Source organism: Trachypithecus francoisi, unplaced genomic scaffold (assembly GCF_009764315.1).
Source record: "Trachypithecus francoisi isolate TF-2019V2 unplaced genomic scaffold, Tfra_2.0 Lachesis_group2, whole genome shotgun sequence".
Lineage (NCBI taxonomy): Eukaryota > Metazoa > Chordata > Mammalia > Primates > Cercopithecidae > Trachypithecus > Trachypithecus francoisi.
This window is the reverse complement of record NW_022681465.1, coordinates 159,216,011-159,239,320: the sequence shown is the minus strand read 5'-3', so window position 1 is coordinate 159,239,320 and position 23,310 is coordinate 159,216,011. Positions and strand designations below refer to the sequence as shown.

General features: G+C 39.6%; 1 protein-coding gene across 3 annotated transcripts in view; it reads left to right on the top strand.

Moving 5' to 3' along the window:
• HSPA4 (heat shock protein family A (Hsp70) member 4) overlaps positions 1–23,310 on the top strand; it is a 57,944-nt gene that overhangs the window by 25,372 nt on the left and 9,262 nt on the right. For all 3 annotated transcript variants that reach the window (XM_033181232.1, XM_033181234.1, XM_033181233.1), the window contains exons 7-14: positions 1,928–2,172; positions 12,740–12,816; positions 14,339–14,490; positions 14,995–15,101; positions 15,500–15,633; positions 17,112–17,293; positions 18,599–18,688; positions 21,954–22,106. In XM_033181232.1, coding sequence (XP_033037123.1) covers positions 1,928–2,172; positions 12,740–12,816; positions 14,339–14,490; positions 14,995–15,101; positions 15,500–15,633; positions 17,112–17,293; positions 18,599–18,688; positions 21,954–22,106 — 1,140 coding nt within the window. The remainder of the gene's footprint in view (positions 1–1,927; positions 2,173–12,739; positions 12,817–14,338; positions 14,491–14,994; positions 15,102–15,499; positions 15,634–17,111; positions 17,294–18,598; positions 18,689–21,953; positions 22,107–23,310) is intronic.

The window sequence follows — 23,310 nt, the reverse complement described above, 5'->3', positions numbered from 1 at the left end:
TAATTTTGGAGGCATTTTGAGACTTTATTTGTTATGGTCTTGTTTCTTTGAAAAATAGACGTTTCCACTTTATTTTCTGGTTTATATTGTTTTTAGGTGGTTTTGTTTTTAAATAAAAGGAAAGCGAATCTTTTAGATAATTGGGAAATGAGAGATTTGTGATTTTGCTTTTTTACAGCTATAAGTGGTGGGCCAAATGTAATTCTCGGTGTTTAAACTTTAATCACTAATAGAATTTCTAAGATCTATGCTGTGCTTTCATCTTTTTAAACAGAAGACTCTGGTCATAATTTAGCCTGGCTTTGGATCAGAGTGATGTGTATTAGTAGCCATCTGCTTCTGTTTTTCTAAATTGTCCTTCAGTGTCACCTGTTACCTGTCAGTTTTCCAGTCCTTTTGATTACTTTTAAATTACAAAAATAATCATACAAAAATCTCTCCAAATTGGAAAACACTTATGTGTAAAGAAAAGTCTGGGCAACATAGTGAAACCCTGTCTCTACAAAAGTTAGCTGGATGTGGTAGTGTGCCTGTAGTCCCAGCTACTCTGGAGGCTGAGGTCGGGGGATTGCTTGAGCCCAGAATTTGAGAACAGCCTGGGCAACATGACGAAACCCCGCCTCTACAAAGAAAATACAGAAAGTAGCTGGATATGGTGATGTGTGCCTGTAGTCCTAGCTACTCGGGATGCTGAGGTGGGAGGATTGCTTGAGCCTGGATGGTTCAGACTACAGTAAGCTGAGATTGTGCCACTGCACTCCAGCCTGGGCAACGGAGTGAGACCCTGTCTCAAAAAAAAAAAAAAAATAAAAATAAATAAATAAATAAATAAATAAATAAAAATTACTTACAATCTTACCATTCTTGGTGTATTTCATTCTAGTTTTCTAAGAAAACAGTTGGAGTCACTATATTTAGCTCTGTGTCCTGTCTTTTTTTTTTTTCAGTTAACATACTAAGAAAATTTCCCTGGCCGGGCGCGGTGGCTCAAGCCTGTAATCCCAGCACTTTGGGAGGCCGAGACCATCCTGGTTAACACGGTGAAACCCCGTCTCTACTAAAAACTACAAAAACTAGCCGGGCGAGGTGGCAGGCGCCTGTAGTCCCAGCTACTCGGGAGGCTGAGGCAGGAGAATGGCGTGAGCCTGGGAGGCGGAGCTTGCAGTGAGCTGAGATCCGGCCACTGCACTCCAGCCTGGGCGACAGAGCGAGACTCCGTCTCAAAAAAAAAAAAAAAAAAAAAATTTCCCCCGTGACGTTTAGCATTCTTTGAAGAGATTGTTTTTACTAGTTTTATTCCTTCATAAGGATGTCATTACTTATTTAGCCTAACTTCTATTACTGAATCTAATTAGATCTAGTTTGCTTCTAATCTGTTAGAGATTTGAAAACGGGTAACCCAGGCTAATTAGACTCCCAGGTTAAATAGAAACACATTGCTGTGAGCTAAGGCTGTAACGAATCCTTTGGTAGTAAACTGCAGAGAGTTGAGCCTTGGTATTACTCAGTTTTGTGATAGTGAGTAGACTAAAAATATGTACATGACATGTGAGTATATTTTACCTTGGACATGTAACTGCTATTGGGAGTCAGACTGGTGTAGTGGGGAGGGCATGGACTTTGGAATTAAGGAGATTTGGCTTTGAATTCCACTTCTACCACTTAGTAGCTTTGTGAAGTGCAGTTTATCTCATCTGTCTAGGTCTGTAGCATTATCTGTAAATTGGGGATTATAGTGCCTATTTTTACAGTGTGGTCGTAATAAAGATTAAATGAGGTATACATTGCCTTGTTTTAACCTTAATGTAACCCTCCTTTTTTTCTTTTTCTTTTTTTTTTAAATAAGCAACTTACCAGGTAAAGATATATCCATCTGTTTCAGAATTGATTGGTTCATTGTTAGATTAATTCTCATTTTTTCCCTAAGGTTCTGGCTACTGCATTTGACCCAACATTGGGAGGTAGAAAATTTGATGAAGTGTTAGTAAATCACTTCTGTGAAGAATTTGGGAAGAAATACAAGCTAGACATTAAGTCCAAAATCCGTGCATTATTACGACTCTCTCAGGAGTGTGAGAAACTCAAGAAATTGATGAGTGCAAATGCTTCAGATCTCCCTTTGAGCATTGAATGTTTTATGAATGATGTTGATGTATCTGGAACTATGAATAGGTAAGTATATACTGTTTTGATGTTAAAATGTTCAGTGAGTTTTCTCCACATATGTTAACCTTAAATTGACTAATTGTTATTAAAACTATCATGGGGGTTATATGATAATTTTGGTTCTGTTTTAAAAATTAGAAGCCATTCAGGACCCTGCTTTTTATGAAAAGTTGGGTCTGGTTATTCTAATAATGTAGACTAATGTTTTTGTTCTGATTAATTGGATATTCCAACATATTGGTAGTTCTTTACATATGCATTTGTCATACATGAAATTTCCATAAAATCAGGGCAAAGAGCTGTAATGCAGAATTAAATTGAATTGAATTTACCCAGTGATTAAGAAAATTGTTCTTTGTTTTTTTTTTTTTTTTGAGAGAGTTTTTTGCTTTTTTGCCCAGGCTGGAGTGAAGTGGCATGACCTCGGCTCACTCTAACTTCTGCCCCCGGGTTCAAGCGATTCTCCTGCCTCAGCCTCCCGAGTAGCTGGGGTTATAGGTGACTGCCACCGTGCCCAGCTACTTTTTGTATTTTTAGTAGGGATGGAGTTTCGCCGTGGTGGCCAGGCTGGTCTCGAACTCCTGACCTCAGGTGATCCACCCACCTCAGCTTCCCAAAGTGCGAGGATTACCGGTGTGAACCACTGCGCCCAGCCTGAAATTTTTCTTTTTGAAAGATTCGGGTTCACTTGAGGGTGACAGCTCTTTTTGTATAGTGCTGCAAGAATTCTGGGTAATTGACATTTCGGGGTTATCCTCAGAAACACCCAGAGTATTATTGTTGCCTGGTTCGGTTGCTTGGATGATGGGAGTAAGATGTTCTTTTGACGGTGAACTCTACTGGTAGAATTTAGGTAAGACTGGTGGTGTATTGGGAGACATGTGCCTGAGCTATCCTTAAAAAAATTGAAATGGTGTTTATTGTTGCCTTGTATCCAAATTTTTAGTCACCTCTCCCCCTACTTGCAAGAGATGGCTTTCTTTTTTGTTAAGCAGCAGTCTTGTGTGTGTGTATGTGTGTTCCATGAAGTCTGGAGGTAAGCCAATATGTTTCAGAAATTGTTAGTGAAGTGTTACATGTTTGTAAGAGCTAAGTAGATACTTATTAAGTAGTTCAAATTTTTTAGAAACTGAATTTGCCTGTGTGCTGTTTTTTAAAAATAGTTGTGGCCGGGTACGGTGGCTCACACCTGTAATCCCAGCACTTTGGAAGGCAGAGGCGGGTGGATCACGAGGTCAGGAGATTGAGACCATTCTAACATGGTGAACATGGTGAAACCCCATCTCTAACATGGTGAAACCCCGTCTCTACTAAAAATACAAAAAATTAACTGAGTGTGGTGGCGGGCACCTGTAGTCCCAACTGCTGGGGAGGCTGAGGCAGAATGGTGTGAACCCGGAAGGTGTAGCTTGCAGTGAGCTGAGATCGCACCACTGCACTCCAGCCTGAGTAACAGAGCGAGACTCTGTCTCAAAAAAAAAAAAAAAAAAAAAAAATAGTTGTACTGTGGTGGGGCGTGATGGCTCACTCCTGTAATCCCAGCACTTTGGGAGGCAGATGGATCACTTGAGGTCAGGAGTTTGAGACCAGCCTAGCCAACATGGTGAAACTCTGTCTTTACTAAAAATACAAAAACTAGCTGGGTGTGATGGCGGGCGCCTGTAATCCCAGCTACTTGGGAGGCTGAGGCAGGAGAATCGCTTGAACTTGGGAGACAGAGGTTGCAGTGAGCTGAGATTGTGCCACTGTACTCTAGTTTGAGCAACAAAGTGAGACGCTGTCTTCAAAAAAAAAACCAAAAAGTTGTACTGTATCTACATCATGAGAATACATAGCTCTCATATGTTCTACATTATAATCTTCATTTAGTGTGATTGTTGTTGCTTTTTTGAGACAGGATCTTACTCTGTCACCTAGGCTGGAGTGTAGTGGTGTGATCTTGGCTCACTGCACCCTCTGTTTCCTGGGTTCAAATGATCCTCGTGCCTCAGCCTCCTGAGTAGCTGGGACTACAGGCACATGCCACCAAGCCTGGCTAATTTTTGTATTTTTTGTAGAGACAGGATTTCACCATGTCGCCCAGGCTGGTCTTGAACTCCTGGACTCAAGTGATCTGCCTGCCTCAGCCTTCCAAAGTGCTGGGGTTACAGGTGTGAGATACTGTGCCTTTTAGTCTTTAACATTCACCTTTGTTTAAATTGATGAAACTGGATTATTTGACAGTATGTTTCCTTTAATTAATGGTTTCTTCACTTAAAAAAACTTGAGGTGAAATTCACGTACCATAAAATTAAGCATTTTAAAGTAAACAATTCACTGGAATTTAGTACATTTACAGGGTTGTGCAATGGCCACCTCTATGTAATGGAAAAACATTTTCATCACCCCAGAATAAAACTTCATACCCAGTAGGTGATTATTTCTTGTTTTCCCTTACCAGAGGTAAGGTGATCAACAGCCTGTTTTCTGTTTCTGTGGATTTATATATTCTGTATTTTTCATATAAGCGGAGTCATGTAATATGTGTCTGACTTCTTTTGTTCTAACTTCTCAGTGTAATGTTTTTGAGGTTCATCCATATTCTGTATCAGTACTTAATTTTTTTCTTTTTTTTGGGCAGATGTTATTTTCTTGTATGGATAAGAAAATATCCATTTTATTCATCCATTCGTTTGCTGATGAACATTTGGGTTTCTACTTTTTAGCTATTGTGAATAGTGCTGTGGACATTTGTGAACAAGTACATGTTTTCGGGTCTTTTGTATATATACCTAGGAGTGGAACTGCTGGCTTATACAGCAATTCTATGTTTAACTTTTTGAGGAATCTCCAAACTGTATTTCTCAGTGATTACCCCACCAGCAGTGTACTGGGTTTCAGTTTCTCCACATCTTTGTCAGCACTTATTTTCAATTTTTTGGATTATTTTAGTAGATTACTAGTAGCTTTGTGTTAATTCATTGTTTTGATGTTGGAAGTGCATTCTCCTGCAGATTCCTAATGGATAGCACATGTGAATAGTGTTCCTTAAGTTCTTGCATGTTGATGACAATTTGCCATGTTTATACTTAAAAGTCACTGTAGTTGGATAGAACCTTCTTAGCTTTTCTTTCCTTGTTGAGTATCTTAAATGCAGAAACAATCTATTTTTTTTTTTTTGTTTTTTTTTTTGAGACAGAGTCTTGCTCTGTCACCCAGGCTGGAGTGCAGTGGTGCGATCTTGGCTCACTGCAAGCTCTGCCTCCCGGGTTCACACTGTTCTCCTGCATTAGCCTCCTGAGTAGCTGGGACTACAGGCGCCTGCCACCATGCCCGGCTAATTTTTTGTATTTTTAGTGAGACGGGGTTTCACCGTGTTAGCCAGGATGGTCTCTATCTCCTGACCTCGTGATCCGCCTGCCTTGGCCTCCCAAAGTGTTGGAATTACAGGTGTGAGCCACCGCGTTCGGCCAGTAACAATCTATTTTCTTTTGGTGTATAACATTGCTGTCAAAGTGTGACAGCATAGTTTTTAGATATTTGTCACTTGTTCTTTTTGCTTAGATGCCCAAATGTTTTTGATTTTTTTTTTTTTCTTGAAAGTCCATTTGGGTATGGTGGCTCACACCTGTAATCCCAGCACTTTGGGACGTTGAGGCAGGCGGATGGCTTGAGCTCAGGAGTTCGAGGCCAGCCTGGGCAACATGGCAAAACCTCGTCTCTACTAAAAATACAAAAAAATAGCCTGATGTGGTGGCATTTGCTTGTAGTCCTGGCTACTTGGGAGGTGGAGGTGGGAGAATCACCTGAGCTCAGTAAGTCGAGGCTGCAGCGAACCATGATCACACCACATTGCACTCCAGCCAGGATGATGAGAGTGAGACCCTGTCTAAAAAAGAAAAAAAAAAAGAAAGCTCAATAATTTTACTACAATATGTTTTGATGTTGGTTATTTTGCATCAGTTTTTTTCCAGGTACATAGTGTGCCTTTTCATTATATAGTTTGATATTACAAATCTAAGTTTAATTAAATTTTCTTAAGTTTTCTTGAATTATATTATCTAGTATTCTGTTGTAGTGCTGTGGTTTTCTTTTTTGGGAATTCCTACATAATTAGGTTGGATCTTCCTTGCCTGTCATATTATTTTTTTTTAGTTTGCCTATTTTTTATATTTGCCATTTTTGGTCCAGTCCTTCATGGCATTGCTCTTGTGTACTGTTTAGTTTTCATTTCTGACATTTATTTATTTATTTTTTGAGATGGAGTCTTGCTCTGTTGCTCAGGCTGGAGTGCAGTGGCCGGATCTCAGCTCACTGCAAGCTCCGCCTCCCGGGTTTACGCCATTCTCCTGCCTCAGCCTCCCAAGTAGCTGGGACTACAGGCACCCACCACCTCGCCAGGCTAGTTTTTTGTGTTTTTTGGTAGAGATGGGGTTTCACCGTGTTAGCCAGGATGGTCTCGATCTCCTGACCTCGTGATCCGCCCGTCTTGGCCTCCCAAAGTGCTGGGATTACAGGCTTGAGCCACCGTGCCTAGCCGACATTTATTCTTATATTTCTAATTCTGTTCCAGGTTTTTCTGATTCTCATTTGTTCTTTCATTTCCTATATCACTTTTATTGAAATATAATTCACATACCATAAAACCTTACTATTTTAAAGTGTACAATTCCAAGGTTGTGCAACTATGATCACTATTTAATTCTAGAATGTTTTTATCACCCCAAAAAGAAACCTTGTACCCATTAGCATTTACTCTCCATTTCCCTCTGTACCCTAGGCAATTACCAATATATTTCCTGTCTCTATAGATTTGCCTGTTCTTTTTTTTTTTTTTTTTTGAGACAGAGTCTCAGTAGGTCACCCAGGCTGGAGTGTGGTGGTATGATCTCGGCTTGGTTCATCCTCCACCTCCTGAGTTCAAATGATTCTCATGCTTCAGCTTCCTGAGTAGCTGGAATTATAGGTGTGCACCACCACACCCAGCTAATTTTTGTATTTTTAGTAGAGGTGGGGTTTCGTCATGTTGGCCAGGCTAGTCTCGAACTCCTGACCTCAAGTTATCCACCCGCCTCTGCCTCTCAAAGTGCAGGGATTTTAAGTGTGAGTTCCTCTTTTGTTTTTGTGAAATATTTTAAAAATGTGGGTTAACTTTCTGAGATGTTTTCCCTCCCTCTTCTTGTATGTTTACTGTGTTGTCCTGCTTAGTTTGGATTTTTTAATCAGTAGTTTTTCTTCGGTGTAGTTCTTTTTTCTTTGAAGGTAACTTTAGGTTAGGCTCAGTTTGCTGTGGTCCCTGAATACCTCATTTTAGGGCCTTTTATACTTGTTTTGGAACATGCCAACCGCTGCTAATTTCAGCTTCTGTTTTCAGTTTGGCCCTCTGAGTTAGGTTATTCTGGAGTTTTCAGGCCAATTATATACCCTTTTGTTTCCTTCTGTTTATTTTGCACAGAGCTGATACTAAGCAGGAATTGTAAATGTGGGTGGTTTGTCTCTGCCTATATGTATTTTGAGGTTTGTGGGCATATGTCGTTACCTAATTTTGTTGTAGGATTGTTTAATCCCAGGAGATGGGGGCTGTAGTGAGCCATGATTATGCCACTGCATTCCAACCTGGGCGACAGAGGGAAACCCTCTCAAAAAACCAAAAAAATCCACATCAGATTATCACATTATTCAGCAGTTGTATTTCTAGATACATATTCAAGAGAAATGGAAACACATGTCCACAGAAAAACTCATATGTGAATGCTCATCGCACTACTCATAATAGCCAAAAAGTGGAAACAACCCAAATGTTCATCAACTGATGAAGAAGTGGGTAAAGAAAATATGCTCTGTCCATACAATGGGATGTTTTTGGCAATTGAAAAATATGTAATACAGATACATACTAAAACATGGATGAACCTTGAAAAGTTCGTGCTAATGAAAGAAGTCACAAAAGGCCACATTTTGTATGATTCCATTTATATGAAATGCCCAGAATTGGCAAATCTATAGACAGAAAGTAGATTTAGTGGTTGCCTAGGGCTATGGGAGTTGAGGAAAGTAACAGTTAAGGGGGATGAAAGTGTTCTTTTTTAGACTGAAAATGTTTTAAAATTGATTGTGGCGATGCTTGCACAACTCTGTATATATGAAGTCACTGAACTATATACTTAAAAATAATTTTGTACTAAAGCCTCATGCCCAAAAGTCAGTAATTACATCTTTATCTTTTTGATTTTATTTATTTCTTTTTGAGGCAAGTTCTCACTTTGTCATGCAATGTGGAGTGCAGTGGTACCATCTTAGCTCACTGCAGCCTCAATCTCTCAGGTTCTAGAGATCCTCCCACCTCATCCCCCCAGGTAGATGGGAGTATAGGTGTTCACTGACATGCCTGGCTAATTTTTGTGTTTTTTGTAGAGGCAGGATTTTGCCATATTGCTCAGGCTGGTCTCAAATTCCTGAGCTTAGCCACCCTTCTCAGCCTCCCAAAGTGCTAGGATTATAGGTGTGAGCCACCTCACCCGGACAGGAATTATATACTTTAAATGGGTGAATTCTATAGCATGTAAATTATATTGCAATTAAACTTTTTAAAAAGAAACTATCAAAAAACTTCTACCGTCCAGGTGCGGTGGCTCACGCCTGTAATCCCAGCACTTCGGTATACTGAGGTGGGTGGGTCACCTGAGGTCAGGAGTTTGAGACCAGCCTGGCCAACATGGTGAAACCCCATCTCTACTAAAAATACAAAAATTAGCCGGGTGTGGTGGTGGGCACCTGTAATCCCAGCTACTCGGGAGGCTGAAGCAGGAGAATTGCTTGAACCCAGGATGCAGAGCCTGCAGTGAGCCGAGGTAGTGCCTCTCTGCTCCAGCCTGGGTGACAGAGCAAGACTCTGTCTCAAAAAAATACAAAAAAAAAAACAAAAAACAAACCCAAAAAACACAAAAATTACCTGAGCTTGGTGGTGTGCACCTGTAGTCCCAGCTACTCGGGAACCTGAGGTGGGAGAATCGCTTGAACCTGGGAGGCGGAGGTAGCAGTGAGCTGAGATCGTGCCACTGCACTCCAGCCTGGGTGACAGAGTGAGACTCCGTCTCAAAAAAATAAAAACAGAACAACAACAACAAAAACCTCTACTGCTGTTGCTATCTTCTTACAGTCTTTTCTTTGCTTTTCACAGTTTTGATTTCAGATATTTTCAGACATGAAACAAAGTTGGAAGAATTTTACAGTGAATGTCCTTATTTCACCACTTAGATTCTACTGCTAACATTTATTGTACTTGTTTTATTACATATTTGTTCATGTATCCTATAAAGCCATCAATTTTTAATTATTATTATTATTTTTTGAGATGGAGTTTTGTTCTTGTTGCCCAGGCTGGAGTGCAATGGTGCGGTTTCAGCTCACTGCAACCTCCGCCTCCCGGGTTCAAGTGATTCTCCTGCCTCAGCTTCCCAAGTAGTTGGGATTACAGGCATGCACCACCACGCCCAGCTAATTTTGTATTTTTTGCAGAGATGGGATTTCTCCATGTTGGTCAGGCTGCTCTCGAACTCCCAGCCTCAGGTGATCCGCCCGCCTCAGCCTTCCAAAGTGCTGGGATTACAGGTGTGAGCCACTGCGTGGCCTGGCCTCAATTTTGTTTTTAATATATCTCAAAGTAAATTGCATCTGTGTACTTCTTCCAGAAACTTAAATTGCGGACATTATAAATGTAGACTTCTCCCCAAATACTAAAGTTTGCATATTGGCCAGAATTCGTTGTTTTTTGGATATATTTTTATATAATGACACACTCAGGTTTTAAGTGCTTATATGCTGAGTTTCAACATACACATATCTTTGTAACTAATGCCTTTATTATGAAATAGACCATTATGTTGGAATGTTTCCTCAGGCTTCTGTAACCACTGATGTGCTTTTTGTATTTTTCAGTCTGTAGATTAAGTTTGCCAATTCTGTAACTTCTTGTAAGTGGCATCATATAGTATGTAGTTTTTTGTGTGAGGCATTTTTTTAGTCAGCATAAAATTGAGATTCATTTGTTTGTTCCACGTGCCATTTGTTCTTCTGTATTGCTAACTACTGTGCCATTGTAGCTTTGTTGTTATTGATGGACAGTGACTCTTCAGCTTTTTTTTCTATTAGAAGTAAAACAGTTTAAACTTCTAACATGTAAGAGCTCTGGTTGCTACACATCTCACCAGTGTTGATGTTAGCAGTCCTTAAGTTTTGCATGCTCTGGTGGGTGTTTTCTATACTTTACTATTCTTTTTTTTTTGAGACGGAGTTTTACTCTTTTTGCCAAGACTGGAGTGCAATGTCGTGATCTTGGCTCACTGCAACCTCTGCCTTCCAGGTTCAAGTGATTCTCCTGCCTCAGCCTCCCAAGTACCTGGGATTACAGGCATGCGCCACCGTGCCCGGCTAATTTTGTATTTTTAGTAGAGACGGGGTTTCTCCATGTTGGTCAGGCTGGACTCAAACTCCCGACCTGAGGTGATCTGCCTGCCTTGGCCTCCCAAAGGGCTGGAATTACAGGCGTGAGCCACCGCGCCCAGCCTACTTTTCTTTTTTATTGAGATGTAATTTAATAAAGTCACCTCCTTTTCCCCCTTTTTTGGAGAAAGGATCCTTGTTGCTCATGCTGGAGTGCCATGGCTTGATCATGGCTCACAGTAGCGCCATGGCTTGATCATGGCTCACTGTAGCCTCATCCGGGTGATCCTCCTGCCTCAGCTTCCTGGATAGCTGAGACTACAGGTGTGTACCACCACGCCCGGCTAATTTCTTGTATGTTTTATAGAGATGGGGTTTTGCTGTGTTGTCCAGGCTGGTCTTGAACTCCTGGTTGAGCTCAAGCCTTAGCTTCCTGATGTGTTGGGACTACAGGTGTGAGCCACTGCACCCAACTAGAAGTCACCTTTTTAACATGTATAATTCAGTGATTTAAAAAAAAAAATTTTTTTTTGTGTGTGTGTGTTTTCATAGAGCTCAGCAGCCATCATCACAACTGAATTTTAGAACATTTTCATTACTTCTTAAACCCTAAATGAGTGAGCAATCAGGGTGTGAAAAGACATGGAGGAACCTTAAATGCATATTGCCAAGTAAAAGAAGCCAGTCTGAAAAATCTGCATATACTGTTGGATTCCAACTATATGACATTTTGGAAAAGGCAAAACTATGCAGACGACCGGGTGCAATGGCTCATGCCCGTAATCCCAGCACTTTGGGAGGCCGAGGCGGGTGAATCACTTGAGGTCAGGAGTTCAATACCACCCTCACCAATATGGTGAAATTCCATCTCTACTAAAAAATTAAAAAAAAAAAAAAAAAATTAGCCAGGTGTAGTGGTGCGTGCACACCTGAAATCCCAGCTACTCAGGGGGCTGAGGCAGGAGAATCGCTTGAACCTGGGAGGTGAAGGTTGCAATGAGCTGGGATTGCACCACTGCACTCCAGCCTGGGCAACAAGATTGAAACTCCATCTGAAAAAAACCCCAACCCCCCCTCACAAAAAAAAAAAAAAACTAGGCAGACAATAAAACAGTTAGTTACCTGGAGTTTGGAGCAGGGAGGGATGAATAGTTGGAGCACAGGGGAGTTTTAGGGCAGTGAAATTATTCTGTATGTTACTGAAGTGGTGAATACTTACACGTTGTTAAAACTCATAGAACACTAATAGAAACTATCATATTTATCAGCATTGACTCATTAATTGTAACAAATGAACCTTACTAATGCAAGATGTTAATAGAGGAACTGGGCTGGGGGTGAGGAAGAGATATATGGGGATTCTTGTCATGTTTGTTTCTCTGTAAACCTAAAACACCTAAAAATGTATATTAATATAAAAGAAAGAGACATGGTTGTGCATGCCTGTAGACCCAGCTACTTGGGAGGCTAAGGTGGGAAAATCACCTGAGCCTGGGCGCTCACTAAGGTTGCAGTGAGAGTGAGCCAAGATCGTGCCACTGCACTCCAGTCTGGGCAATAGAGTGAGACCCTGTCTCAAAAAAAAAAAAAAAAGAAAAACCCTGTACTCATTAGCTGTCCTTCCCATCTCTTCTTCTTCCCTGAAGTCATTGGTAGCCACTCGTCTCTTTTCTCTGGATATACTTATTCTGAATATTTCACATAAATTTGTGTTCTTGTTGGACTTCTTTAACCCAGCATAGTGTTTTCATGTGTTGTAATTATGTATCAGTTCCTCTTACGGTATTCATTCATTTGTATTGCTTCATACGGTTGATAGGCATCTGGGTTGTTTCGGCTGCTTGTGAACATTGATATACCAGTTTGGTGTGTGAACATGTGTTTTCTGTTCTTTTGGCCGTATACCTAGAATGGAATTGCTGAATCGTATGCTAACTCTCTGACATCTTGAGGAACTGCCAAACACTTTTCCCAAGTGGCTGCACCATTTTCATTTTCTATTACCTGGGAATGTATGAGGGATCCAGTGTCTCTACATTTTGCCAGCACTCGTTGTTAACTGTTTTTTATTATAGCCATCCATTCCACATACAAGTGGAATGTGATTTAATATACTGTATTTTTTTTCATTTTTGTTTTATGTTTTTTATAGAGGCAAATTTCTGGAGATGTGCAATGATCTCTTAGCTAGAGTGGAGCCACCACTTCGTAGTGTTTTGGAACAAACCAGTAAGTATTTTTGTGATTGAATTTGTTTGCGTATCTCAGACTCTTTGGAAATTGTTATCTATTATCTTAGCTTTGCAAGCAGTGATACAAATTTTTATTGTGTGAACTAATTCAATAGTATATATTAAGCTTTTTAAAAATCTGTATCTTTCCCCTGCCCAAAGTACTATTTTGAAACTAATAAAAGTTTCTTTAAGAAACTGAATTCAGACTGAAAGTTGGATATAAGCCTCACAATTATTTAATGGTGGTAAAAATTGTCTTTTGCGATGCTGATATGGTAGTCTTGTAAGCTTTTCTGTCAGTGAATTCTTCCCTAGCTGGATGAGAGCTGCAGTAAAGGGAAGGTAGGATAACCACATACTTATTTAATAAGATGCTTTAATTTTGTCTCAGGGTGAAAGGTGACTGATTTAGGAGTATATACTAATTTTCCTAAAATCTTTGACAAACCATTTACCTGGACTTCACTGTTGCGTTGATTGCTATTTCAGAGTGTTGAGATATACTGTCAGCTTGGCACAGGCCTTCCTCTTTAATTAGTGATGATGGCAGATGGGCTTATTTCTACACTGGGAAAGGCCATTTCTTTAAATAGCCCTTCTCAAGAAATTACCAATGGTTGTTAGATAAAATGTGACAAGGAAATCAGGTATTATTAAGAAGTATTTTATGAGCAACAGCAGATCGTTGATACACACCTTCTTTCTTTCTGATACGAACAAACTCTACCCGTATTTTATTTTATTTTATTTTTATTTTTTGAGATGGGAGTCTTGCTCTGTCATCCAGGCTGGAGTGCAGTGGTGCAATCTCAGCTCACTGCAACCTCTGCCTCCTGGGTTAAGGCAATTTTCCTGCCCTCAGCCTCCTGAGTAGCTGGGATTACAGGCGTGCACCACCATGTCTGGCTTATTTTTGTATTTTTAGTGGAGATGGGGTTTTACCATGTTGGCCAGGCTGGTTTTGAACTGCTGACCTCAGGTAATCTGCCCGCTTCGGCCTCCTAAGTACTGGGATTACAAGCATGAGCCACTATGCCTGGCCTCCATCTGTGTTTTAATGTGGACTATGTTTATGCGTTAGATTAGAACAGTAGAGTAGCTGGATGTGATTCTCCTTTTTTTTCCTTTAATGTCAGGTCAGAGTAACTCAGTGCTTTGAGGCCCTCTTATTTTCCTGATGGCTAACGTATTTGTTTGGTCTGTTGATGTTTTAACACTTCTTTATGTGATATCGTGTGAGAAATTCAGGACCTGTACACTGCAGTACATTTGAGTATTCCTGGCCCTCACCTCCTAAATCCCACTAGCTACCCTTCCCCCATTATTTTGAGAATTAAAACACCTACTTGTTTCCAGATGCCACATGCCTCTGTGAGTGTGGGCATGAGTATATGTGTATTGTGGAGGTGGGTGAGGGAGTGGAGGAGTTTTGTTATACATCTGAGTTGTTTCATCATGGTAAGATGTTACTGTTCTTTCGTTTCATTAAAAAAATCTGTCTAATTCTTCAAAAATAGAGTTAAAGAAAGAAGATATTTATGCAGTGGAGATAGTTGGTGGTGCTACACGAATCCCTGCGGTAAAAGAGAAGATCAGCAAATTTTTTGGTAAAGAACTTAGTACAACATTAAATGCTGATGAAGCTGTCACTCGAGGCTGTGCATTGCAGGTGAATATTCTTTCTTTTATAGGTAACCGATTATAAATCATTGTAACAAGATGGCAGTGGTTTATGTATCTAATAACCTGGGGTTAGCTCAGGGTGATTTCAAGGTGTTGAGATTCCAAAACCTTTGTTTTAAAATAGAGGTGATGTTCCTAAAAGTAATTGTACTCTATAGCACATAAGATGAATTAATTGACTAGAAACATAGGTAACTCTGAGCCTGAAGTATGATTAGAATTTGGCCTGTAACCTATGTCTGTATGAAATAGTGTACATCAATTAAATAAGGGTTGGGGTTAATAGAAAAATAAGACACAGTAAGGAATAGCTAGATTATATAGGTGATTGACATGATAGAAGTTTGTGAAACTGTTCAGACACCATTAAATTACTAATGTAAATATTTTAAAAAGACCATTGATTTTCTGAAGTCATTTGTAGGTTTAGTGATTTTATCAGTTTATAATGTCTATACTTGTTAAATGGAATTTTTGAAAATTATTCTAGTGCGCCATCTTATCGCCTGCTTTCAAAGTCAGAGAATTTTCTATCACTGATGTAGTACCATATCCAATATCTCTGAGATGGAATTCTCCAGCTGAAGAAGGGTCAAGGTATCATGTTTATTAATGATTTATATACCTAAAGTTGACTATTAGGTCTGAGTAATATGTTGCTCTTCATTTCAGTTTACGTAAATCCGTAACATTTTATCATAGTGCATGAAGGAAAGTGATCATTTATTTTAGTCAGAATAAATTTGTGTCCTTATTTAGTTTCTCACACTTGATTTTGCTGAAATCCTTGGTGCCTTTTATGTGCAGATTGATGTATATTCCTTTTTTTACTGACTTTATATATAAAGATTCTTGGGAACTCTTATAATCTGGAAATAATGCCATTTGAAAAGAGAGAGAAACTAACACTATACAATAATTACAAACCTAGAACACAGGGCTAAAAGTGTTAGGAATATCCTGAATTTGTGTTTTTGTCTTTTTCCTCCATTCAGTGACTGTGAAGTCTTTTCCAAAAATCATGCTGCTCCTTTCTCTAAAGTCCTTACATTTTATAGAAAGGAACCTTTCACTCTTGAGGCCTACTACAGCTCTCCTCAGGATTTGCCCTATCCGGATCCTGCTATAGGTAAGAGTTGGGAATTTAAAGAAAAAAAAGGCACAGTGGCTCACAGCTGTAATCCCAACACTTTGGAAGGCTAAGGTGGGAGGATCACTTGAGCCGAGGAGTTCGAGATCACATAGTCGGCAACATAGTGGGACCCTGTCTCCATTTAAAAAAATAAAAAATAAAAAAGCTTATCTACTTGGAGAGTTGGCGTAGTAGAAAGAACAAGTACGGTGTTCTGAAATTTAGAGGCTTTAGATTACAAAAGAAAACCTCTTCCAGTCTCGTTAATAGGTTTAGAACCAGCCAAATGGCTATTATTTAATTGGCTCTCCCATCGTATCGGCAGTTTTTCTTGGTTAACGCACATTGTAGTTACAGCTTGTGTATAAGGTGGGGCTGTATACTCTAAGGAATTAACGAAATTCAATTTGGACCCTAACATACAGTTATAAGATGTATACAGAAAATCGCCGGGCGTGGTGGCTCACGCCTATAATCCCAGCACTTTGGGAGGCCTAGGTTGGCAGATAACAAAGTCAGGAGATCGAGAGCATCCTGGCTAACACAGTGAAACCGGATGTCTACTGAAAAAATACAAAAAAAAATTAGCCAGGCATGCCGATGGGCGCCTGTAGTCCCAGCTACTTGGGAGTCTGAGGCAGGAGAATGGTGTGAACCCGGGAGGCAGAGCTTGCAGTGAGCCAAGATCATGCCACTGCACACCAGCCTGGGCGACAGAGTAAGAGTCCGTCTCAGAAAAAAAAAAAAAGATGTATACGGAAAATCATTAGGAGATGGTGATACGATATCAAAGCATCCTAGGTTTCAGAACCGTGTTATCTAGAGTATTTATAGACTCTGAGAAACTCTGGAAATAATACTAGTTGAGAAAAGAGAGAGAAACTAGTTATACTATAAAGACCTAGAATATATGGGTAAAGAATTAGGAGTATCCTGAATGGCATTTAGAAGCTGTAGAAAGTTAACCTATTCTGTTTTCCCCATCTGTAAATCTGTAAAACCAGGAATAACAGTGATAATTCATACTTTTCAGAGTTCTGGGAATGAAGAAAATGTAAATAAAACCCTTGTACAGTAACTGAATCTAGAAATGGCAATTTACTGAGAAATGACAAGCAGTGTGGAATCATTTTTTTTTTTTTCTGTTTTGTTTTTTCAGTAGAGAATGTGCCAAATATGTTTTAGGAATTAATCTGAAAGTACCATTTAAAGATAAATAGAAATAAGAAATTGGAAGAAAGGAAAGAATTGGGAGATATTTGAGTTCTTAATTGGGGCAGGATAATAAGAGACTGAAAGAAGAAAGAAATCTGATGATTTAATAAGATTCTAAGAGGACCCATTTTGCTTATTTTAAGCATCATGTTACTGAGCTATCATTGAAAAGTAGACATAATGTAACAATGTAGGCATATATTCATGCTTGAATTCATCCTCTTAGGTTATGTGTTCTTTTGTCTCTCATATGTCCCTAGCTCAGTTTTCAGTTCAGAAAGTCACTCCTCAGTCTGATGGCTCCAGTTCAAAAGTGAAAGTCAAAGTTCGAGTAAATGTCCATGGCATTTTCAGTGTGTCCAGTGCATCCTTAGTGGAGGTTCACAAGTCTGAGGAAAATGAGGAGCCAATGGAAACAGATCAGAATGCAAAGGAGGAAGAGGTAATCTAGACATTGTATACCATTTGTGATGGCCCAGAAGTGACTTGTCTAGAAATTATAGCAAGTAGACTTGGTAGCAAGGGAGGAGCGTTGTGACAGAGCTGCTGATTGAGAGTGGATTTATATGTTTGCCCTTCCCCCAATATAAGTGAACCAGCAGTAGATTTTTATGCAGAATTTGTATAGAAATGGAACACAGTTGATTTCTCCTTTCAGATCTTATACTTCTCAACTTGAGTTATTCTTGATTCTGGTTATTGAATGCTCTGAGTCTCAGTTAATTATTTTCAAAAGTAGAATAGATTGTACACTCATTTGTTGGAATTATGCACTGGGTGTTGTCTTCATTGTGCATCAGAATCAAAGCTTTATAAAACTACAAATTACCTATGATTCTGGCACTTCGGGAGCCTGAGGCAGGAAGACTGCTTGAGCCCAGAAGTTTGAGGCCAGCCTGGGCAACAAAGTGAGACCCTCATCTCTACTAAAAGTAAAAATTAACCAGGTGTGGTGGCACACACCTGTGGTCCCACCTACAGGGGAGGCTGAGGCAGGAGGATTGTGTGAGCCTAGGAGGTCGAGGCTGCAGTGAGTCCTGTTTACACCACTGCACTCCAGCCTGGGTGACAGAGTGTGACCCTGCCTCTGGGAAAACAAAACTACAAATGCTGGGGTTTCATTCCCACAGATTTTACTGGAGTTGGTCTGGGCCGAGACCCAGGTAGCAGTAGTTTTAAAAGCCTCTCAGGTCATTCTAATATGTTGCAGACATTGAGAAGCCACTGGTTCAGGCTCTCCACAAACCTCTTCTTTCATCGTTGTTCTTAGGCTTTGTAATTTTAACGTGTTCACCTCCCCAAGCACATGCAGTGGTCATACTTTTGAGGATGAAGAGAGGCTGACTTAGGAACTATTTGAAAAAGTTGGAACTTTTGAGTGAAAATACCTTTGAGGAAGCCTGGAGGAGCTTATGCTCTCTTCAGGTTGTATTTTGTAGATTGTATTAAATGATGCCACATGGTGAACTGTGAGTACTTAATGGTGTACAAATCTGTTCCACAGTCATTCTTCTTTATGTAAGGGTAAGGCAGGACAAGTGTTATCCTCATTGTACAGATGTATTAACTAAGATCCAGAGCGGAAAATTTCTGTGTTATAGGTAACGTGGCCTACCTGGAATTTAAGCATAGGCCTTCTGATTGCTGGTAATTCAGCAGAAATTTCATAACCATGTGACTTTGTCAATGTGTAATGAAGGTTGTTTAGTCTTCCTAATTGCAAGATTTAATTTGACCTGTTTTTCAGAAGATGCAAGTGGACCAGGAGGAACCACATGTTGAAGAGCAACAGCAGCAGACACCAGCAGAAAATAAGGCAGAGTCTGAAGAAATGGAGGTATGAGTTGTATGGTTTTTTTTTTTTTTTTAAGGCAGAGTTTCACCATTGCCCAGGCTGGAGTGCAATAATGACATGATCTCGGCTCACTGCAACCTCCACCTCCCGGGTTCAAGTAATTCTCCTACCTCAGCCTACTGAGTAGCTGGGATTACAGATGCACACCACCGTGGCAGCTAATTTTTTTTTTGTATTTTTTAGTAGAGATAGGGTTTCACTGTGTTGGCTAGGTAGGTCTTGAACTCCTGACCTCAGGTGATCCACCTGCCTTGTCCTCTCAAAGTGCTGGTATTACAGGTGTGAGCCACCACGCCCGGCTGAGTTGTGTTTTAGAATATGCACTGCAGGCTTTTTAAAGTACATGGTTTTGGCTAAGGGGCAGTGTCTTGAAACATAGTTATACTTAGAAACTCAATTTATTTGAACAATTTTTTAAGCAAGATTTTGTAGTGATATTTGTAGTGTGCTATTTGCAAGATGGCCTTTAAACTCTCTCCTGGTTTATACATGGGAAGAAAGCATGATTTATTTATGCTGGTTTCTGAATGGCTTATACTAAGTCATTCTACCCATAATTTAGTTCATTACCGATAAGCAATAATGAAACTGAAATTTTTTTCAAAATTATCAATAATCCATGCCTTTTAATTTTTAATTTTTTAATTTTTTTGAGATGTACTCTAGCTGTGTCGCCCAGGCTAGAGTACGGTGGTGTGATCTTGGCTCACTACAGCCCCCGCCTCCCAGGTTCAAGTGATTCTTATGCCTCAGCCTCCTGGGTAGCTGGGACTACAGGCGTGCACCATCATGCCTGGATAATTTTTGTATTTTTAGTAGGGACAAGGTTTCTCCGTGTTGGCCAGGCTGGTCTCGAACTCCTGACCTCAAGTGATCCTCCCGCTTCGGCACCCTGGGATTACAGGCACGAGCTACTGTGCCCAAGCCAAAATAACATCTTTTAATAAAAAGGCATGGGGCCTGGTTAAGTGGCTAACGCTTGTAATCCCAGCACTTTGAGAGGCCGAGGTGGGTGGATCACTTGGGGTCAGGAGTTTGAGACCAGCATGGCCAACACGGTGAAACCCCATCTCTACTAATAATCCAAAATTTATGCGGGTGGGGTGGTACATGCCTGTAGCCCCAGCCACCCAGGAGGCTGAGGCATGAGAATTGCTTGAACCTGGGAGATGGAGGTTATGTGAGCTGAGATTGTCCCACTGTACTCCAGTCTGGGCGACAGAGCAAGACTGCATCTTAAGTTATTTTAAATCATGCAATAATGGATTTAAATGTGTTTTGTGAATAATGTAAATAATGTATTTATTTCAAAAAGAATAGTAACATTTTTGAATGAATCCTTTACAACCTATTATTTAGTTTTGAGTTGTCATGTTTAAATTTTTTTATCATTGAAAATATCTTTTAAGTTAATTATAAAATTACAGTGTATAATCTTGCCATCTTAGGAGTTTCTAATTTTAAAAAGTTTTCTAATTTTAAAAAATTTCTAATTTAAATGTGGCATTTTAAAAAGTTGGACAGAACTTTTTAAAGTGGCTTAAGTCTGTTATATATTTTCATGTCAATTAACAAAATTTAATTGCTTTCCTTTAGCTGTGCAAGTAATATTAAAAAAGAAAATGGAAAGGAAATGGTGCTTACAGATTCTTTAGTTGGGTCAGGCCCTTTTCAGGATGGAAGACCGTTTATGTTATTGGGTGGGATGGGGGCAGCAGTGGCAGAGACAAAGACTTGTTCTCCTATGTGTTTGTGGAAGGTGGGTGAAGAGAAGGGAGAAGTGACAGCCCCCCCCACGCAATGCCCTTGAGCTGTGGGTGGTTCTAGAGGTATTAGTTATCTAGGCTTCCTTGGGATGGCTCAGAAACTAAAGTGCTTTTTGCACAGTGTTGCTTCTAAAGGCAAATGAAATAGATAAATTTCAGCAGCCGACTTAAGTTAGTTTGATAGGAGGTGGGAAATGACATTAAAATTTTGCTTTATCATAGAACAAATTGAATTCCAGATGAATTCTAAGGTTCAAAGTTGAAAAGGAAAAAGCTTGAAGTGAGTATTTTTCTAATCTGTGGATGAGGAAGGGCTTTCAGAGTATGAAAGCAACATAAGTAATCTCAAAGGAAAAGATATGGATATATTTGACAGTCAAAACTTATATATAGACAAATAATACAGTTAGAAAAACTAGAAGAGTCACTGTGGCTCATGAGCGCCTGTAACCCAGCACTTCAGGAGGCTGAGGCGGGTGGATCACTTAAGGTCAGGAGTTTGAGACCAGCCTAGCCAACACGGTGAAACCCCATCTCTACTAAAAATACAAAAATTAGCTGGGAGTAGTGGTGGGTGCCTGTAATCCCAGCTACTCAGGAGGCTGAGGCAGGAGAATCTCTTGAACCCGGGAGGCAGAGGTTGCAGTGAGCCGAGATCGTGCCATTGCACTCCAGCCTGGGCTACAGAGCGAGACTCCATCTCAAACAAACAACAAACAAACTAGAAGAGTCAGTTGTTTGTGGGGAAAAAAACACTGCAATCCTGAAAGAACAGTGGATAAAATATTACTAGGCAGTTTGAGGAAATAATTAAGTATGGCTTGTAAGTGTCTGAAAAAGGTTAAAAGAAAGTCATACTGAATGAATAATAGATGACATTAAATGAATTCTCATTTGTGGATAGGGTGCAGTGAAATGAGTTTTCTCCTTGTGAGAATGTAAATAGTTATAGACAGTATAGAAATCAAATTACCAATATGTTACTGATCCATAAAAATTTCGTAACCTCCTCCCCACTAACTTCATTTGCATGTCTATATGTTTAAAAGTAGGAGAAACATTTTTAATAGTGATTGTATATTGATATGGGATTATAGGAGAGAGGTATTTTGTAAAATTTACCATCTTAATTACTTTTAAATGTACAGTTCCGTAGTGTTAAGTATATAGACATTGTGGTGTAACCAGTCTTCAGAACTTCATCTTGAAAAACCAAAACTCTATACCCATTAAATAACTTTCCATGATTCCTCTCCCCCATCCCCTGACAGCCACTATTCTGATTCCATTTTTATGAATTTGACTGCTCTAGATTGACTTATATTTTATTTTCTAGATGTTATGGTAGTCCTAAGTTACTTAGATCATCATCAAAAGAGAAGGAAGTAAAAAAAGCAAAAACAGCTTTTCAAACATGACCCATTTTGAAGTTTAAGGTAGTCTGAATATGTGTTTGTTCTTAATGATTTCTATTCTTTTAGACCTCTCAAGCTGGATCAAAGGATAAAAAGATGGACCAACCACCCCAAGCCAAGAAGGCAAAAGTGAAGACCAGTACTGTGGACCTGCCAATCGAGAATCAGCTATTATGGCAGATAGACAGAGAGATGCTCAACTTGTACATTGAAAATGAGGTTGTTATTTAAAGTCTGTTGGAACAATGAGCTACTAACAAATTAATGTTAACATAGTATTCAGACTCTGTGTTGAGTGACTTTATGCATTTTTGATTGTTTGGACTTCGAGAAAATAATTTAGACTTTTGCATGGTATTTTAAGGGCAAGTTGAAGCAATAGATCCCATGTTATTTCAATTCTTTTATGGTGGTACTAATATGTCTGTATTGCTGGAAGCTCTGTTATGAAAATTTTGACATATAATGTCTTTGGTGTAGGGGAGGTATTGTTCATTTTTGAATACGGGGGTATATTTGTTCACTAGAGATTGGGATATTTGAGGTTGGAGGTCATGGAAGTTGATCAGTAGGAGAAATCATATAGCACTCATGGTGGCAGTATTTTGCTTATTCCTTTCTGTTGCCAGTCAGTATGTAAATATAGTAACTCTTATTGAGAGATGCAAGGTTTGGGATTTGTGAGCACATTTAATTTTTGTCTGTGAGGTTTCTTAGCAGGTTTCCACTGGATCTTAGAATAGTTTTGTCTTATAGAAACTTCAGCATTTATACTGCATGAATGAACTTGATTTTTCTTATCTCATAATAAATAACACAGCAGAGGATATCACTAAGTGACACTGAAAACAATAGGTTTTTTCATTTAATAGGTGTTTTAAAAACAATAGGTTTTTAAAGTTCTCTTTGTCTTAAATTCTTTAATTTTGCTTTTGAGTGTCTATACCTTGATGTTTCTATTGTTCTTTTTTTTAATCACACCCACAAAACTTTTTGATATTCAAAGTCTGTCAAGGATTAGTCTTCCCACTTGCGTTTGTTATGTGACTTGCAGAACTAAAAGGATTTGGGGAAGAAAGCCTCTACTTTTTTTTTTTTGAGATGGAATCTGGTTCTATGGCCCAGGCTGGAGTGCAGTGGCGTGATCTCTGCTCACTGCAAGCTCCGCCTCCCGGGTTCACGCCATTCTCCTGCCTCAGCCTCCCGAGTAGCTGGGACTACAGGCACCCACCACCACGCCCGGTTACTTTTTTGTATTTTTAGTAGAGACGGGGTTTCACCATGTTAGCCAGGATGGTCTCGATCTCTTGACCTCGTGATCCACCTGCCTCAGCCTCCAAAGTGCTGGGATTACAGGCGTGAGCCACTGTGTCCGGCTCTACTTTTATAATTATATTGGTATTTAAGAGGAAATGATTTCAGT